Here is a 20659-nt window from a genome sequence, read left to right on the forward strand (position 1 = left end):
TAACTTCTACTGAGTATTTACTATATGCATGCTTTATTGTACCTGCTTTTTCCCCCTTATTTACATACTAGAGGCCCAGTACACGAAATTTGTGCACTGGGGAGGGGGGGGTGTCCCTCAGCCCAGCATGCACCCTCTCCAATCTGGGACCCCTTGGGGGATGTCTGACTGCCGGCAGTTGGACATCCCTCTCACAATCCAGGACTGCTGGCTCCCAACCACCCGCCTGCCTGCCTGCCTGATTGCCCCTAACTAATTCTGCCTGCCAGCCCAATCACCCCTGAACCACTCCCCTGCCAGCCTGATCAACGCCTAACTGCTCCCCTGCAGGCCTGGCCGCCCCCAACTGTCCTCCCCTGCCAGCCCAGTCTCCCCCAACTGCCCTTTCCTGCTGGCCTTGTCACCCCAACTGCCCTCCCCTGCCGGCCTGGTTGCCCCCAACTGCCCCCTCCTGCAGGCTATCGTGTGGCTGTGGGCGCTGCCATTTTTGAGGGCAGAGCAGTCAATTAGCATATTCCCTCATTGGCTGTCCAGCACCGCCATTTTGTGAGGGTGTGAGGGTCAATTAGCATATTCCCTCTTTATTAGATAGGATAGTTAAATGCACCCATTTTAAGTTTTGACAAATGCATATACTTATGTAACTACTACAATAATCAAGATAAAGAACATTTCTTTTTTTTTTTTAAGGGACACTATAGTCTAAGTGAGCACAGATAAAAATATCCTAAATGGCCGAAACCGGTTTGGCTCAGTGGATAGAGCGTCGGCCTGCGGACTGAGAGGTCCCAGGTTCGATTCCGGTCAAGGGCATGTACCTGGGTTGCGGGCATATCCCCAGTGGGAGATGTGCAGGAGGCAGCTGATCGATGTTTCTCTCTCATTGATGTTTCTAACTCTCCATCTCTCTCCCTTCCTCTCTGTAAAAAATCAATAAAAAATATATTTTAAAAAAAATATATCCTAAATGAAACACAATGAATACAATTTTGTACTGTGTGATATTAGTATAATTCTCAACATTAAAGGATTAAAAGATTAAAGGGAGGAAAAAACTATGTGATTGTTTCAGTAGATGATATTTAAACCTTTTGATAAAATTCCTGATTAAAAATAAAAAGAAGGATTCTTAGTACCCTTGGAATAAAAGAGATCTAGAATTCATTAGTAACCTGGTTAAGAAAATATACCAAAAACTTAGAGTGAGCAGTCATACTTAATGATAAAATTTTAAAAGCTTTTCTAAAATTAGAAAAGAATATAAGAATGCATGCTGTCTCTACTTCTATTAAGCTAGAGGGTTTAAGGCACTGGAATAACACAAGGAAAAGAAGTTAAGAGTTAAAAGAAGAGACAAAATTGGTGAAGAGAATAAACCATCTGTGTTGTTTCACAGGAAATTCTTGTTTAACCCATTGTACGCCATAAGCGTCTGTAGACGCAAGCGGCGGAACTTCCCCACATGCCATGCGTGTCTATTAAAAAAAAAATGTTTTCCCTAAGTGGCAGCCCTGACCAACTTTAAAATTATTTTTCATGAGAATTTTCAGCTGAAAATATTCAAGAACACCTGAATTATGAGTAATATATTTATTTTTATGATATTCGTTGGAAATTGATTTTTTAATTAAGTTCAAATTATCATGGCGTGTGGGGATGGTTTCCATTTTAGACACGTGGTTAATAAAATGGCTCTGCTGCTCCAGCTTCAGAGTTTAATGTGAACTTATGTTTCAAAAGGTCAGATTCTATTGTAATTAGTATCTCTAGCTCAGCCTTGCTAACTAGTAATAGTAAAATGTGTTTTCTTTAACAGTTATGTGTATAGGTTGTACAATTAAACTGACGAATTACTTTATCCAACCATAAACTAGTTTTACAGATTTTAAGGATGTCTGTGAGAGGGAAAATGGTCTACTCCAACAAGCTCTACTGTTTTATAAAAAAAATAAAATAAAAATGATATGAGATAGAAAATGAATGGAAGGAGTGTGTGTGTGTGTGTGTGTGTGTAAGATCCCTTGAATTTATATTCTATTTAGGGTTGCTTTGTCTGAATTTAAGTCTGTTCACATTTGGGATCCTATCAGAGTTGTAAAGTACAAACTACTTAGCTGAACTTCTTAGCTTTAAAAGCTAAGGCCACATTACAGACGTGTGGTGTGTTAGTCATTGTTTACTGGTAACCTGGACAGAGAGCATGGCAGGTGTTCTGTGTCACTCACCCCCGCCCCCCTTCCTCTCCACAGTCCCATTTTACAGTCAGTTTTATATTTTATGGTTTGTTTAACTTTTCTCTTTTCCTAGGAAATTGGAATTTTTCTTTTTGCTGAATAGGTTGAAAATTACTTAGTGAAAAGAAAACCACAAAAAGTTTAGGGATATCTCTCTATTTAGAACAAAAGTAATGTTTGAGTTAAATTGTCTTTGAATTCTTTTAACATTGTTTATACATTTAAAATGTTTTGGTTTTGTTCATAAATCTTTAATTGTTCAAAATGTTACCTTTGTAAAATTTGTGGTATTCTTATTCACCCTGTCTATCCTGGACCTATGGTTTTTCTTTCTGTCACTGTTTTGGTGAGACTGTAGGGGCTAATATTTAAGAGAGAAGTTTCTTGGCCTATCTTACTAGGTAGACCATGATTTATGCCTCATTTCAACTTCAGTGTGTCAACTTGATAGGATGGGACAGGTGGACATTCTGCTGACCAGCTTCAGATTGGGGAGGGTGGAGGCTAGTGATGGATGGATGTGTCTGATGACAAAATAAGCAACTCTGTGAAAACAAGTGTGCTGAGTATATGTAGGACCAGCAGATGGTGGGGCCATGCTGTCTTCCTTCCTCCTCAGCTATGAGATTCGCTGTGGCCGTGCTTTCTCAGAAGCCAGCTGGGACTGTCTAATCTGCCAGCACCCATGGCTTGGGTGGAAGGAACTTGTTGCTTTCTTTAGAACTTGTTCAGCCTCTCGTTCTCATGCATGGCTTTATGTTCTTCTGGTGATAAACATGATATTCAAAAGCAGAATACGTGAGAACTGACCTTTCCCTGGAGAATGTCCCAGTTAGATCTCATCTCCACCATGATTATACTTTGACATCTGGCTTTTTCCCCTGCTCCTTTTTTTTTCTTTAATCCTGTGATATTTCAGATTTCTGTGATGTGCTATTGTGACTTCAAGTCTCATTGCTGAAAGGTCTTCCCAGGTTGTGAAGAGAGGAAACATTTTCCAGAAAACACTAACGGAGAACAGAGGGCTACAGTTCACTGGTTAGGCCTGGGCCTCTTTACCTGTCTGTGGAGCCCAGGGTAGGGTGGGCCCTCCTGCGTTCCTGGGACTGGGGGTAGGGGAGGGAAATTAGGGTGCTGTTAACATGAGAAGAGGAAAGAGATGCTGGACAGTCAAAAACATCTATCCCCAAAGGTATTTAGTGGGAGAGGACTGTCCTTCAGCCAACAGTTCCTAACAGCTGGGTTCCTCAGCCAAGATGTCCAGTGTTGAGGCCTCAGCCCTCTCTCCCTTGCCTCTGTTTTGCCACAGATACCTGTTTCCCAGGTTTACACTGTGCTGGACTGAGTTTGTAGACATGAAGGTCCATGTGCCCTGTGAAACCATCGAATACATTGAAGCCAACTATGGGAAGACCTGGCAGATTCCCGTGAAGACGTGGGACTGGAAGCGCTCACCCCCCAATGTGCAGCCCAACGGCGTCTGGCCAATTTCCGAGTGGGATGAGGTTATCCAGTTATACTGAGACAGTGGGTTGAAATGGTAGAACTCCTCTCCTGAAAAACAGGCGGATAACTGTTTAAAAAGATATATACCTATTTGTCAAACAGAAGTGGGAGCCAAAGAAAAACAAGTTTGAAAACTCAAAGTTCTAACTCCTAAGCCAGTGGTTGGCAAACTGCAGCTTGCGAGCTACGTGCGGCTCTTTGGTCCCTTGAGTGTGGCTCTTCCACAAAATACCACGTGCGGGCGCGCATGTACAGTGCGATTGTAACTTCGTGGCCCATGCGCAGAAGTCGGTATTTTGTGGAAGAGCCACACTCAAGGGGCCAAAGAGCCGCAGTTTGCCAACCACTGTCCTAAGCCATTTAATTCTCTCATTTAGAGTTTATTGAGGAGTCTTCACGTGCCAGGTACAGTGCTAGGTTCCCGGGGAGAGTAGAGATGAGTGAGACAGATGCCTGCCTTTTCCCGCCTCCCTTTGGTAAGCACCCCAGTTTTCCTTTGAGTGAAACACCCTCACTCTTTGAAGAGCTCTGAGTGCTTTCAAATGTTAGGTAATGTTTGGCCTGGAAGATGGGCTTGCCACATGAGGTTAAGGAAGGAGCTAAAAAGAGTGACCCATTCCTGCTCTCAACATTTAAGCTTATATGTTAGTGCTATTTTTAAGGTGGTGGTTTCTGAGTTAATATTCAAGTGATCAGATTTCAGGTGGCATCAAGACAAGATGCCAGCAGATTCATTTGATAAGCATCCTGCTGTCGAATTGATTTAAAGCACAGGGCAGCATCCATTGAGAGGAGAGCGCATTTCTAGCCTTGTCAAAGATGCCTGCATTTCCATACACTTTCCATTTTCAAATTTGAAGTGAAGAGAAAGCTTATGTGTGTGTAATGCTTGCATTTCTAGCCATCGTGAGAATATTCACTGACTTCCGATAGCACTTGTTGACAAAGCGTGCAAGTGGGACCATGCTAGCGGACACGATGTTGAAAGGGTTGTCTTTTCACAAAACTTACTTTCCTTCTTTCATTCTAAACCATCTGTTAGGTAAAAATATGAGCTAATCATGGACATTTAGTATTTTCTGATGTACCGTCCTTGTACTCCCAATTTTAACACTAAAATATTCATAGAAATACCTCTGGTGTTTTAAATGTTCTCTTCAGTGTATTTGTTCATTAATTATAGCTCCATAGTTTTCACGTATGGCCTATAAATGGATTAAATGGTGTGTAAGCCTACCTCTCTCTCTCCCAAAACTACACCAGGTCTCCAAAATGAGGATAAGTGGAAAACCTGGTAACTGCTCCCCACTCCAGATCATAGTGTTCACAAAGTTTATATCAGGTTTAGTGGTTCTGTCTGTTGAATATCAGTGGGGTAAGAACTCAGACTTCCCTACTTGATCAAATACCTCTCACTCTGAAATCCTCGTTTTCCTGCGTGGGCTGGGATGGCTCTGCCTTCCCCATCTCTTCCTGAGTCACTTTAATTATATATTCTAAGTGAGAAGTAAAGGGATGTGTAGGCACAATAAACACCTTTACCTATCTTCCTTTTGGTCCAGGAAGGGAAGCTAAATGTTAGGGAAGCTAAAGGGAGCGATGCCTTTCCTCAGACTGCAGGCCAGGCTGTAAACCTGAAATGTGACCCAAACAAGTCAACATTCAAGTGAAAACCACCTTGCTCTTGAATCTTCAAAGCAGAGGGGGCCTCATGCCTCATTCATTCTAACCCCATTATTTTATAGCTAAATTGTAAATCCAGAAATGAGTGATTTGAGCAAGAAACAACTGAGGCTCAAACCCGAGTGCCATGACTTCGGCCCGTGCCTGTGTCATTGCTCACAGCACAGTGTGTCTAACCTGGCTCGAGATGCTTGACAGAGAACTCATCCCCAGCTGGATTCAATTCAGGGTATTTTCTCCCATTCCCCATTTACTATCTTCCTGATTAGATAGAGCGCCCAAGGTGACAAAGAGGTCAAGAAGGACTGTTTCTTGTTCAAAATTCTTAGGTTAACTTGATACCTTTATTGAAAAATATCTTAGCTTCAAAAGGTGAAATGAAATTGTTCATTGGGCACATCAGCCTCAGGTCATGATGCTTTTCACATCCAGGAGTACCTACTCTCTGGAGCTCAAGAGGTGTCCGGTTGCCACCCTCTACTTCCCAGGAAGCATCAGCACCAGTCTGCACAGTGCCAGCATCTGAAGCCTCTCCCCGTCCTCTTTATTGCTATTCTCTTATGGATGCGACTAGTTGAAACCAGACTGTGCTCATTCCTTTTATGCTTTGTGACCCCAAACCACTGTTTCTAGTCTTACAGGGCTACAAATGGCAGTACAGCGAGGTGTGGACAGCAGGTGTTACAGAAAAGCAGAGGCTTATAGATTGGGGACCAGAATAGTATCTGGGAAACACCCTTGGAATGAATTCCCACACTGGCCTGAAACCACCCAATATCACAAGCTTAAGGCTGCAAATGTTCCTTTCCTCCCCCTATTTTCACCTTCTGGGAAATGAACAGGTCTTTTATCCTCAATGTTATAAACCCCAGGGGAAATTTCCTCTCAAAACCTACTCAGAAAGTGCCACATTCCCACCTTCTAACACATAATCTCCTTTGATACGGCTTTAAAGCATAGAAAAACTCTAGTTTCTGACCCACCAAACGCCTTTCTCTGAAGAAATTTCCCGCAGCTATTTCTTTTTCCTTTTCCTATATCATTAAGGCCTGGGCTAAGTCACCTCTGACATCTCACTAAGGGAAGGCAGTATGTTGGCATAAAAAGACAATAGGTTTTCACTTAGGCCTGAGTTTGGATCCCTGCTTCATCACATGAGATTTAGGGTAGAGGACCTCTCAGCTTTAATTTTCACATGAGTGAATTAGGGAAATGATATGTATTTCTAAGGGTTTTTAGTAAGGAATAAATGAAATATAAAGTGCTTAGCATCAGGCCTAGGATTAAGTAAGTTCTCAAGAAATTTTTCATTTTCTACTTCCAAGTCCTTTTCTAATTATTCTTCGAAAGGAGTAAAAGAAACTGGGTCAGGACACAATTCTTACTCAGAAGGTTGCATGACTCAATTTGCTTTAGGAAAAGTTTTTCATCAAGGAATTAAAGAACAAATTGTATGTATGGTTTGTGAATTCAGAGACTTTACCAAGTTGCCTCCTTTTCTAAAACGAACTTGTATTTTTATTTTATTGGTCAAGCTGTTTTCTCCTAGGGTCTCTTATACTATCTCATATGCTACCTAGTTCTTTAGTTTCAAGCAATTCACTCTCTGTACCTCCCTAGATTTGGTGCCTGCTCTACCCTGGACTTTTTTGTGTGTGGTTGTTGTTGTTGTTTTCTCAGTATTTCACCTTTTCCTAGAGGTAACCCCTCACCCCCTTGTTAGTAAATCTCTGCCCAGCCAAAATCAGATAGAAGTCATGATTTGGAGAGGGAAAGAATTTAGAATACTTAGTTTCATTTAGTTGTCTATCCTGATGAATAAATGATTACATCAGTATTAATAAAAGATCATTGAAAGTACTCACGTCCACCTTCTTTCCCCAAGTTTGTGCTTCTGTCTCAACTAGACAAGAATCAACAGGGTATGTGATGCTATTTTAAGCTGCTCCCCATCAGAGAGAAATTCTCACTACAGTGCATAAGTCAAACAGACCAGTTCAATGGTGATAGCTTTTGTACAGGAACCATTGCTAAAGTAGGCAAGCATAAATTTTCCTAATGAGAAACCTCTGCTTCTATATTCTCAGAACTTGTAGCCTAGAATGCCCCTCTTGCCATCTCCCACTCCAACTCAGTGCAGAGATTATGTGAGAACACATTAGCCAGCCAAGCAGCTATATACTGTGAGCAGCTCCCACAAGGAGGTTAAAAGGGAGCATTAGGAGAAGTACTGTATTTTATTCTATAAAACAGTTATGCTGTCTCATGTACCATATTAAAAAAATTACAAGATTTTGTAGCCTTCTTATGACTCTGAGTGTGGGGAATATTTCTTGTGCCCATTAAATAAAAGTCATATGTAGCTCTTTGTCCCTTCTTCATAATCAGAAAAATATGTATGTGAATTTTCTAAACAAAGTGATGTTTTAAACATGAGTAAATTTTAGTGTATGCTTACCAGTTTACTTCAGGTATAAATAATTTGTGGTACTACTGAAAATACCTTTACTATTACTCCTTTGATCAGAATTTATAATATACAATCCAGTTTGTGATGATGAATAAAATTTTTCTAATCTCTTGAAATATTTTGTGTTTATTTTTGAAATTTACAGTAGAAATAACAGATACTCGCCCTAACCTGTTTGGCTCAGTGGATAGAGCTTCGGCCTGCGGACTGGAAGGTCCCAGGTTCGATTCCGGCCAAGGGCATGTACCTTGGTTGCGGGCACATCCCCAATGGGGGGTGTGCAGGAGGCAGCTGGTCGATGTTTCTCATCAATGTTTCTTACTCTCTATCCCTCTCCCTTCTTCTCTGTAAAGAACCAATAAAATATATTTTCAAAAAAATAAATAACAGATACTAACATAAGCAATCTGGTAAAACATACACAATGTCTGTATATGAAAATGATAAAGAAATCAAAGAAGACCTAAATACATAGAGATACATACCATGTTCATGGACTGGGAAACTCAAAATAGGTTTAATGTCACTTCTATAGGTTTTAATGCAATTCCTATAAAAATCTCAGCAATATTTTTAGTAGGCATTGGCAGTTTAGAGGTAACACAAATCTTAAAAATGAAATTAAAAAAAGAGCAAAAGACAAGAGAGGACATTTCACTGGAGAGGATATACAGATGACAAGCACATTAAAAAGATATTCAATGCCATTAATCAAATATGCAAAATCAGTCCTGAGAAAGAAGGACAAAGTGGGAGGCATCACATTTCCTGTATATAACAAAGCTACATTAATCAAACCAGTGTGGTGCTGGCGTAAAAAAAAGATACACAGACCAATGGAACGAATTGAGAGCCCGAAAACAAACCCATCCGTATATGGTCAACTAATATTTGTCAAAAGAGCCGAGAATACTTAATAGAGAAATAGCAGTCTTTTCAATAAATGGAGCTTGGGAAATCTAATATTTGCGTACAGAAAAATGAAACTAAAACCTTGCCTTATACCACTTTCCAAAATTAAAAGAATAAAAACTTAAATGTGAGACCTTAAAACCATAACACTCCTGGAAGAAAACACAGGAATTTGGGAGAATTTAGATTCACTGAGACTGATCTCGGATCCCTAAAATTACAGGGACAGGACAGAGGCTTAGCCAGGTGGGCGTTAGACCCTAGGTGGCTCAGGTAAGGTCACTCCTAGGCATTCCCAGTGTTGGGCACAGACACGGGGAGTTGAGGGACAAGAAGTATTTGAGGCTGATTGGTACTTGGTGTTGGTCTGGAACAGGGGTGAGAAACCTATTTTTCTGCCAAAGGCCATTTGGATATTTATAACATCATTCGTGGGCCATACAGAATTATCAACTTAAAAATTAGCCTGCTATATTTGGTCAAACATTTAATTAACTCACCCCTAATGCCTTGGCAGGGCCAGACTAAATAATGTCTCGGGCCTTATAGGGCCCACAGGCCTGGTGGGACGTTCCCCATCCCTGGGGCTGATCTGGAAAGTCGAGCTCAAGAGCCAGGCTGCCAGCCATAGGGAGGAAGTATGCTGGACCAAGGTAGGTCTCCCAAGCGTTCTGGGGAGTTGGAACAGGCATCTGAGGCCCAAGACCAAGTTTACGAGGTGAAGTGGTACAGGAGAGTTGGTGGTGAGATCCTAGGCCAGTGATGGCGAACCTTTTGAGCTTGGCGTGTCAGCATTTTGAAAAACCCTAACTTAACTCTGGTGCCGTGTCACATATAGAAATTTTTTGATATTTGCAACCATAGTAAAACAAAGACATATTTTTGATATTTATTTTATATATTTAAATGTCATTTAACAAAGAAAAATCAACCAAAAAAATGAGTTCGCGTGTCATAGGTTCGCCACCACTGTCCTAGGCTCTGGGAAAGGCATGAAGGCAATTTCTGGAAAGGGGTGGGGGTGGAGACACAGTGGTCAGTGTTAGGTCTAGCACCCCGAGGCAGGTAGTGTGAGAGATGTGGGGAGGAGGCTGGTGCCATTTCTGCACCTGCTGCTTCAGTTAGAAACCCGGACAGGCTCCACTGTGGGAGCTGGGAAAGCAGGAGCCAGGGAAGGAGGTGGGCTCAGTAGAGATGCTAAATCCGTCCTCCTTTCCCTGTTGACTGTTCACCTCTGCAGACTCTCATCTCCAAAGGGCAAAGAGGAGCTGTTGTAGTTGTTCTAGGAGCACAATTCATGCTGACAAGTGCCTCCTTGTCCCCAGCCTGCCTGCTACCCTCTCTGGGTCGTTCCGGACTACTAATCAGGCCTGGCCAAGTCCATCTGCTTTCCGCTTTTCCCCATGTCGGAGCTCAAGCAGGGGCCCTGGCTGGTGGGACCCGGGCCAGCCTGTAACGCCTGCCGGGATCATCGGGGTGGCAGGTGGGAGGTTGTATCTTGTCAGTGCAGTCGGCTGCAGCTACAGTGTGAGTCTTGGAATTGGGTCTGAAACCCCAGCTGGTAGCCTATTTATTTCAGACAATTTTCAGAGAAACTGAATCCCCACCAGCTGGAAAAGATGCATTGCTCTTGGCCAGTGCAGAAGTCTAAGTGCTGTGAAAAGCCAGGTGAGAAGTGGTGGGGAATCAGGGTTTCCTCCTTAGGTTTTTTATTGGTTAGACTTGAGGCAACATCCTCTAGTTTTTCTAAGAAGCCCCAGTGAAGCCTCCGGAAAACATCTGCTGGCTTGGAAGGGTAAGGGAGACCGGCCGTCATCTCCTGGGGCTGTGTGTGTTTGGTTTGGGATTTGTCAGTGTGGAAAGCTGAAGGCTCTGGGCAGCTCAGGCCTGGCAGATTTCCCCCACCTGCCTGGAATTCAGCCAGGGGGGGCAGAATCCCACCCCCCCCACCCCCCCCCCCCCCCGCCCCAAGCCCAGTCCTGCACCTCCAGTCTCCAGACCCTGGTGCTGTGGCCTTTATTTCAAGTCTGGTCCCCAGGGGGCTGAAAGCGGTATGAGGACAGCTGATAAGCCTGACAGTTATTGACTTTATGGGGCGCATTCAATGAATTTACTTTCTGCAAGGAGGCTGCTCTCTTATCTGCTGCCCACAGAGCATCTAAATCCTCATCTCAGGACCCATTGATGAGTGATGTCCTATACAAAGACCAGAGAATAAAGAGGAAAAGGGGAGTTGCACCCCACCCCTTTCTTTTCTCTAGTACCTGGTTCTGGTCCCATCCCCCTTTCTTTCCAACTGCCTTTAGATTTATTGGCTGGAAATAGAAGCGCTCACAGCTCCAGACCTGCAGAGTCAAGGCCAAGCCAGCCTGGGCCTGAGAGCCTCCGCAGCTGGGCACACCCAGGGCTGTCCGACCCTCCAATTGGTAACTATGGGAAGAAAAACTCACTCAGATCAGTTATGTGCCCCGCTTTCTGCTGCAATAGTCAGCATTTGCTCTGGACAGAAATGCTCGCCTGGCCTCAGCACCAGGTGTCTTGATGGGGAAATGTGTGTGCATGTGGGTGTGTGGGTGTTACCCAGGGGTCCTGGGTCTAGGGGGCTGGAGAGTAGAAGTTAATTGTAAAAAAGAGCCTTAAAAGGTAACCAAGAGAAGCTTTTCTTTCCCCTCTTTGACATCTCCCTCATCCAGTCCTGGGCTCTGTTTGCTTCCCATAGTGGGAAGAAATAGATGCCTCTTAGCACCACAGGGCCCAAAGCAACTGGAGGGAGAGAGGTGGGAGTCAAGATGCTGGGTTGGGCCGAAACCGGTTTGGCTCAGTGGATAGAGCGTCGGCCTGCGGACTGAAAGGTCCCAGGTTCGATTCCGGTCAAGGGCATGTGCCTGGGTTGCGGGCATATCCCCAGTGGGAGATGTGCAGGAGGAAGCTGATCGATGTTTCTCTCTCATCGATGTTTCTAACTCTCTATCTCTCTCTCCCTTCCTCTCTGTAAAAAAATCAATAAAATATATATTAAAAAAAAAAAAAAGATGCTGGGTTGGGCAAATGAAAGTACCCTTTGGAGCTAATTAGAGGCAGGTATTCAGATTCCCCATCTAGCTTTTGAATAGTTTTTCTGATAATAAAAAAGTAAAACTATTTATTGAGCAACTACATGTTTGTTAGAGGCCTGTTAATAAGATTTTTAGGCATTTGTTCCAAATAACTAACTTTACATACATTAACTCAATGTGCATATTTACCCATGAAGTTGGTATTATTTCCAGTTTACAGCTGAGAAAACTGAGACTGGGAGAGGCAACTGGCCCAGGATGACAGCTGGTGTTAGAGCAGCGATTCAAACACTGGTCAGTCTGACTCCCCAGCCAAGCCAAAGAAAGGCCGTTTCTTAGCTACTGCACTAAACCACCTCCCACTTGGTATTTCTCAATACTTAATTCCACTGAATACACAGCAAATCAATGAGTACTTACTATTCCTAATCAAATTGGCTCCTAAAAATATAGAGGATTGATTTAATGGGTGTGTATAAAAAGCATTTTATTTTCAAAACAGAGGATATACCTCTTTTTCTATTACCTATGGAATATTCATGAAAGTTGATCATGTTTTACCAAAAAGAAAATCTCAATAAATTTCCTAAAGCAAAAAAATATTCGGGGCATATTTTTTACTACAGTGCAGTACAATTAGCAAATGGTTACCAAAAAATACAACAATAAGCAAGTGTAAAAAACAAACAAACACCACTTTCTAAAAGAAAATTTAAAATAAACAATAAATGTTAGAAGCGAATGGCAAAGATAACTGCAAATGGAAACACAGACTGACATGGAAGGTATATCAGAAGAAAATTCATAGTCCAAAATGCTTTTCTTACTGAACAAGAAAGAATGCAGATTAGTAAAATAAACACTGAATCTAAGAATGGGAGGTGGAGAACAAAATAAACATAAGCAAGTGAGAAAGAGCATATTTTATAAAAACATAGTAGAAATTAATGCCTTAGAAAAATCATAAAAATGATGAATCACAGGGGTAGTTCTTAAAAGAACAACAAAATGTACCAGCTTCTGCAGAGCTAATCAAGAATAGAGAAGTCTTGAACGCAGAACATGAAGAATGAGAAATGCAGTAACAAAAATGCAGAGACTTTATTTAAATCATCAAATTACTGTATGCAACACTTTATTAATGGTTCTGAAAATATCAAAGTAGCAAAATTGCCTTAAGAGATAGGACACTTCAAGGAACAAAACCTACCTAAAAGGATTTACTAGTAAATTCTATTAATGAGCTAATTGCCCAGCCAGCATGGCTCAGTGGTTGAGCATCAGCCTGGGAACTGGGGGGGGCGGGGGGGGGGGGGCGGGGAGGGTGACACTGTTCAATTCCTGGTCAGAACATGCCCAGTGTGGGGTGTGCAGGAGGCAGCCAATCAGTGATTCTCTCTCATCGTTGATGTTTTTTTTCTCTCTCTCCCTCTCCCTTCCTCTCTGAAATAAATAAAAATATATTTTAAAAAAATAAACCAGCTAGTTCGTGTGATAAATAAATTGATGATGCAGACACAATCAGTGCAGAGAAGGAATGGATAGATGGGTGGGTGGAGAGAAGCACGGGCCTGGACAGGCAGAACTGGAGAATGTAAAGGGGCTAAGAATGAGGCGGGAGGAAGGGAGTTTTAAGACTGGATGACCTCCCGCCAAACGACCATGGCCCACAACCTTCTGGGCTGACAGAATCCCCTCTGAAAGCCTCAGGTTTGGTCCTCCCTGAAGCTGACAGGCCGTGCACACAGGACTAGAGGTCCAGTGTTCACAGGCTCCTCCAGACAGATCAATTAAGCCAGGAAAGCCAGATCCTGACAATGCCCAAGCCCTCCTAGGATCTGCCCTTCCCTCCCCAGGAGCCCGCAGGTGCAGTCTCTCCAGGGGACAGTGAGAGCCATGAATAGTAAGGGTTTTAGCTCAAGCACACTGAGGCATTTAGCTGCCCGGACCTAATCCCCAATAATCGGATTATGTAAATTCCTACTTCAACCCCATCCCTTACAGGACCCAGCCCCTGAGCTCTCCACACTGGGAGACAGGATGGAGAGGACCCGTCACTCTGAAGAGTCACTGCTAGTGGAATGGTGCATCAGAATCGTTCCCCATCTTAAAAACTGTGAAACCAGCGATCATACGAAAGACAGTGAGCAAAACAAATGTCAGCTGTGGTTCCAAGGTGCCAACATAATTGTGCTCCTGTCTCTGTAGCTCTCATCCTCTCTCTCAGTCCTTATCCAGCTGTACACAGATCTTATTTCATAGCTTATTGTTTCAGTTCACATCTGATCTTGCTACTCAGTTGCCACAATCCTTTTTTTTTTATTTTACAGCTGTAGACTATGCCATTAAAAACCTATCTTACCTCACAGGTGTTTGGCTAACATGAAAGGTAATATGGATTCTTGCTGCAAATTCTACCTAGAGCCCTGGCAGAGCTATGATACAGTAGGCAGGTGGGAAAGCATGGGCACTGCGAGGCAGCAGTGCCCTCCACAGCACAGAGAAGGCAGAGGCAGGAAGAGGACGGCTCGGCGGTGTTTACTGCACATGGTAGGTTATAAAGGGCCTTTTGTGCCGATGGACAAAGTGACCAGTTAATTCTCTCCAACCTCCCCTCCAGTCCATTCTTTGCCACCAGAATGAGCTCTGTAGCCAGTGTAAACCTAAACATACGACTCCCGTGTTCGAGGCACACGGTTGCCTCCACATGGACTGCCCTCTCCCCCACTCCTACACGTGTACTTCCTGGTTAGCCTTCCCACCCAGCCTTGGGTTCTGTGCCCATTTCCCACCTTCTCTAGACCACCCTCTGTGCATTCGGGACCTCTGAGTTTCTGCTCAAATGGCCCTAATTTTGTTTTGAGAGCCTGCACAGGGCTCTTCCTGAGATCCGTGTGAGCTGAGAGCCCGCATCACACACACAGGGCCTTTTACAGAACTGGAGGGGAGGGAAAAATGGGGCTAAGGATGGGTCAGGAATCTGCATTTGTACCCTTGTCCCGAGTCCCACAAATGTCAGGCTGCCTAGAGGCAGCCCTGCCGAAAGGCCTAGCTTAAATGCCACCCCTCCCACAAGCCATTTCTGATCCTCCAGCTATTTATCTTTTGCCATCGACACCCCTACAGTGCTAAATTCATTGCCTGCTTGTTTTCCTCATGTAATGCTTACATGCCTATCATTGTCCCCATTCTAGAGATGAGGAAACAGAGGCAGGGAGAAGTTACATAATTTGCCTGGGATCACACAAGTGGGTAGACCAGGGGTTTCAACCCGGGTATGCAACTTCAGAGTCCTGTGTTCTTATCCTACTACACTGTGGTGTATTTGTGCATTGTGTCAAATCCTATGCTGGGTCATTCAGAGAGGGTGATGGCTAGAAATTCATTACTAATCCATTTCATTAACCAACCAACATTTGATGAATGTCTTTTCACTAGGGCTGGGCAGGAGACAGCAAGACAAAGATGTATAATATTACTAAATGAAAATGAGTGACAAGGAGAAGAATATAGCAGGGCAGGAAGATGCAGAGTACTTGTGGGTGTGAAGGTGCAATTTCAGATATTGCTGTCAGAGAGGAAACCTTCCCTGAGAAGGTGGCATTGGAGCAAAGACCTGAGAAATGACAACTCCTTGAGCGCAGGAACGTGTCTGTATTGTTTGAAGCTGTGCCATGGGAGGCACTCCATAGTAATTTGTTGGGTGAATGAAGGGAAGTGATGGAGGAGGCTATGTGGATAACATGGGGGAGAATGTTGTAGGCAGAGAAAACAGTGCAAAGGCCCTGAGGCAGGGGCGTATGTGGTGTGTTCCTCAAACAACAAAGGCCAGAGTGGCTAGAGCTGAGAAAACACAGAAGAGAAGGAGCAGGTAGAAGCTGTCTTCAGAGCCACTGTGAAGACCTGAGTTTGAGTCTCAACGAAATGTAGAGACACCCAAGGGTTTGAGCAGAGAAGTGATGGAATCGGACTTGAGTTTTCACAGCATCATTCTGGGTGACGCTGGCCGGTAGACGGAAAGAAGCAAGTGCAGAAGCAGAAAGGCCACAGTGATAGCCAGGTCCTGTGCTGGGCACTGGAAACTGACGAATATACCTGGGAATCTGTCCAGTGCAGTGACTACCTTCGTTGTGCTCCTTACTCTCTTTCGGCGCTTAGTAAAAACCTCGAATTTCAGCTCCCATCCCCAGAACACCTGGTCTGGTGAGTCCGGATTGCGGTTGTTAAGATCTGCCTGCCCTCAAGCCTTGATTCCGGAGCGAGTGGTCCTCGGAGCGCAGCTGGAGGCGCGCTGGAACTTAAATAGTTCACATCTGATGCATTAACCACCGGGCACGCACTCCCGCGGCTGTGGGCGTCGGAGAGGGTGGGTAAGCTGCACGCAGGGCCTCCAGCTGCGGCCCAGGTGAGGGGCAGGACCCCTCCTGCCCTGAGCTTTCACAGAGCGGGGTTCTCCTTCCGCCTCTACCCCCTTTCCAGGGCACAGGGAGGGCTGGTCCTGGGAAGCGGGGGGCACGGGGAGTGGGGCGGGGCCGGCGCGATCCCCGGGAGGGAAGGGGCCCGTGGGCCTCGCTAACAAAGGGCGGTGTCCTATATATAAAGGCGGCGGCGGCGGCGGCGGGCGAGGGCGCGCACGGCCAGCGACGGCGCGGGCTCTGGCTCTTGGCGAGGAGGTGAGTGAACTCCGGGTGCAGGGGTGGGCGCGGGGGATGGGCGCGGGGGGCGGGGGATTCGTGGGCGCCGCTGGGGCGGGGCTCGTGGGCCAGCGGGTCTCCGCAGCCCCGGAGGCCAGTCCCGGCCGCACTCGTCCGGAGGGCAGGAGTGTGGAGGCGACTGGGTAGCAGCCACCAAGTCAACTGGGTGAGAAGACCTGGGGCTCTGGGCAGGGCCGGGCGGTGGCGCAGCTCCGGGAGCGTGCAGGCGGGGCCGCTTTGCTTGGATACGCGATGCCGGGGACAGACACTCCAGAGCACCCAGGTAGCTCATGTGCAGAGGCGAGCGGCTCCCGGACACCTGGCAGGTGCGGAACTTTAGCAGGACAGGCTTTCCTGGACGCCGGAACCACTGACTCGCGAGGCAGGGCTGCAGGCTGGGGGAGCAAAGGTTATAAATAGAAAAGGGGGAGGCTGGGAAGTGCAGCGGGCAAGGGCAGCAGTTTGGGCGGGGCGCGCATTGAGTGACGGGTGTTGAGCGCACCTTGGAACAGGTGGCTCTCCCGGTGCCCACCTGAGGCTGGCATTCACAGTAAATGAACTTATTTAGAACATCAACATGCGGAGTTGTCTAATGGGAGTAGTAACCTGCATAATCATATGTATTCTGGTTTTTATATTACGTGTAAAGGTTATAAACAGTGTATATGTGCACACCAAACTGGCTACTGCTGTGGAATGAGATTAGAGAGGTAGGTAGATAGGGAGACTGCCAATTATTTTATTTTATTTCTTTATTTTGCTTTATGAACTTGTGTACTGCTTGATCATTTTCCTTAAATGAGCATATATTACTTCTACAAACATCTCCAAAGGCAAACTTTAAATTACATAATTTTATGTCTATGCATAAATTATGCTAATAAATCTAATGTGTTATAAAGCAAAGCACGTTCGTTATTATATATGTCTGTGCCTGGTGTTGGAGGTTGGGCATCTCCCACAAAGGCAACTCTATGGACCACCCTTCATCTCTTTCACTTACTGTCAGGAGAAAGATAAAAAAAGAGGCAGATACAGGACCAAGGGCCAGGAGGAGAAGTGTTAAGTCTCAGGGAAGAAGAGCCATAAGTGTCTGAATGCCTGGACAGGCCACCGTGGGCGTGTTGGCCGGGTGCCTTGTTGCATATTTGCTGTGTGACCTGGGCTGTGTGTCCCGGAACCACCAGCATGAAAAGGAGCAGTTCCTATTTTGGACATTAGTCACCTTCTCTGGGGGCACAATTGTCGTCACTCTTTTCTCTGGTGACCTGCTACCGTCAGTGGTGACAATATAAACACAGGTTTGTTTTCTATGACCTTCCTCCTCCCAGGCATTCCTGGCGGGGTCCATTCAGGGGTGTGTAGATAGAATTCGGGGTTCTATATATTTAGTTGGGAAAAAGTTACATCTTTCTTTCCACTTACCTTTCATCTAAATGTAACCTCTCCTTTGCTGATGCATGGGGGCAGTAAACTGCAGTGGTATTAGCAGTAATCATAGATACTTTCATGTTACAGAGGTTGCACATCTTTTGAAAAACATCATTTACATATCACTATGCATAAATTATGCTAATAAATCTAATCTGTTATAAAGCAAAGCACATGCATTATTATATATAAATGTAAAATTATTTTAATAACTATTTGATGGGTCGATGTATTTTAAGTGATGCACTTAAAATCATTATTCTGAGAAGAGAACCAAAGGCTTTTTACTTTATGTATGGAAAATCGTTATTCTGAGACGGCTCCCTCAGACTGCCAGAAGTTTCCATGGCACAAAAAAAGGTTATGCACCCAGACCCAGCAGGAAGGAGTCAGTGGCGACACTAATGCATAAACACCCAGGCTTGGGACACAGCCTCTGCCACTGATTCCCTGTGTGACCTGGGACAAAATTCCCCACCCCAGTTTGATCCTGTGGCATCTGGCATATTTTTTTTAAGCTTTTAGCTTATTCTGAAATCAAGATTAGCAGCAGTCAGTCCTCACAACTAGAAAAAGACTAAATAAAATTTAAAAATTTTGAATTAACTGTATTGGGGTGGCGTTGGTTTCATGTGTACAGTTTCATGATACATTATCTGTATATTGCATTGTGTGTTTACCACCCAAATCAGGGCTTTTGTAATTTTCCAGTGACCTCTTCTTTGAGTTTTTCCAGCTTGTTAAATCGTTGATTTGTATTTCCCCCTATGGAGAAGGAGGGGGACACACTTGAGGATAAATCCACAAGTAATTATGCAGCACCTCCTGGGATGGCAAGCCTCGTTTCAGAAGCTTGTCTCCCTCTGTCTGCTTCTGGCACAATAGAATGGAGTCCTCTTAGGAGAGAACACCAGTTAGTTTATCCTGCCTAATCTTTTTCTTGCCCACTTTGAAAAGAACCCCCATGGGCCTGAGTTGACTTAGTGAATGAGCTAAACCCTCTTTTGACAAGAGAAGCTTGAAAATAACTTTGTTCCCATAGTCCTGGCTAAGCAGCCAGCCTTGCCAGGAGAAAACATGACGGGTTTCTTTCTATCTTAAAATCCTCCTGATTTAGGTTCAAGCTTTCAGTTTTAGGTACAGGTGGGCACAGTTCTGACAACACGCATATTTTCATGGTGGAACCAACGGCCAGGGTGTTTAGAAGTGGCTTAGTTAGATCATTGGCAGTACGTGGGTGTCGTGGTATTTCAGAACAGAAGGTGGGGGCCGGCTGGTCCACCCCTTTAGTTGGAAGGATACGTGGGCTGCCTGGAAGCCCCCCGAGCGCCTGGTTCAGTGCTGTTTCTCTGCTTCAGCAGTCCCTGCGCCTCCCTCTCCATGTCACTCAGGCAGTGGCTGGCTCCTCCGTGTCCAGCTGCCAGCACAGTATCTGGCACGTAGTGTCGGTGACTGCTGATGCCAAAGCTTGGAGGGCATAGGATTGTGACTGAACCATGAGTCCACATGGGAGTGTCTCTGCAGCGCGAGGACATGGACCTACGTGGCAGGTGGAGAGAGCCTGAAGCCTGCCATGCGCTGCCGGGGTTTCATTCACCACCAGGTTCCCGGCCCAGCACTGGACTCTCCAACCCGGACAGAGCAGGAACGGCAACCAGAACCTGGCTGGGACATGTCCCGGGGCGTACAGATGATTGACAATCGCCAGGCTCTGGAGGAAGGACACTTCTCATCTGTATGGGGAGGAGAGCCCTCGTGTTTCTTCAGTGCCTTGTGCTAGGCACCTGGTGTCTCACTGATATCCTTATGTACTTCATAGGGGGTCTCACTTAGTTCTCACAACAAGCTGAGTAGGGCTTTGTTTCCGTTTTCCAGAAAAGAAAACCGGGGCTTAAAGAAGCTAACGGGCTTTCTCAGAGTCATATAACTAGGGAATCGGGAGCTGAGATTCAAAGCCAGGTCTTTCTACATTAAAACCCACAAACTTCCTTAGTTTTTTTCTATTGTGAGGCAAATAATATATGAATACTTTATTATAAAAAGTGTAAAATACCAAAGTATACAGAATAAAACCCACAAGTCTCCTTTTTCTATCTCCCCCCAACCCACCCTCCTCCCCCTGAGGAAGTCCTGTTGACGATTTGGCCTGAATCCTTCCAGGTATTTAGCTCTGTATCTACACACGCTCGCGCGCACACACATATATTTATACACTCTTATACAGTGAAATAAACAAATGTATAAATAAAGCTATTGTAGCTGTTTCATTAGGAAAAAATAAATTACAATGAACATTTTCTTTTCTCTGTTTTATTGGTAGGGATCATTGTAATCGCTTAACATTTATTGAGCACTTACTGTGTGCCAGACATTGCCCTAAGGTATCATTTGATGTGGCCTCACAGTTGCCCTTCACTTCTGAGGCATTTGAAGCACAGAGAGGTTAAGCGATTGCTCAAGGTCACACAGCTAGGAGGCGTAGAGGCCGTAGCCAAGCCAGGGTCTGGCTCTGGAGCCTGTGCTTTTAACCATCACGTGGAGGCCTCCACCGCTGTCTGACTCCTACAGAGTCAGGGCTTGGTGGTATCAGAGTGCTTGTCCCAATGAGCTGGGATCATCCTCATTTGGTTCCTATGAAGCGTACTGTATAGTGGGATAACTTCTGGAACATGT

General features: G+C 44.9%; 1 protein-coding gene across 1 annotated transcript in view; it reads left to right on the forward strand.

The window, feature by feature from the left end:
* Window positions 1–4868, forward strand: part of FKTN (fukutin) — a 42902-nt gene extending 38034 nt beyond the window's left edge. The window contains exon 10 of the mRNA XM_081103600.1: window positions 3544–4868. Coding sequence (XP_080959726.1) covers window positions 3544–3757 — 214 coding nt within the window. The 3' untranslated portion in view covers window positions 3758–4868. The remainder of the gene's footprint in view (window positions 1–3543) is intronic.
* Window positions 4869–20659: the final 15791 nt, after the last annotated feature.

The sequence above is a fragment of the Myotis nattereri genome, assembly GCF_964212035.1.
Source record: "Myotis nattereri genome assembly, chromosome: 12".
NCBI lineage: Eukaryota > Metazoa > Chordata > Mammalia > Chiroptera > Vespertilionidae > Myotis > Myotis nattereri.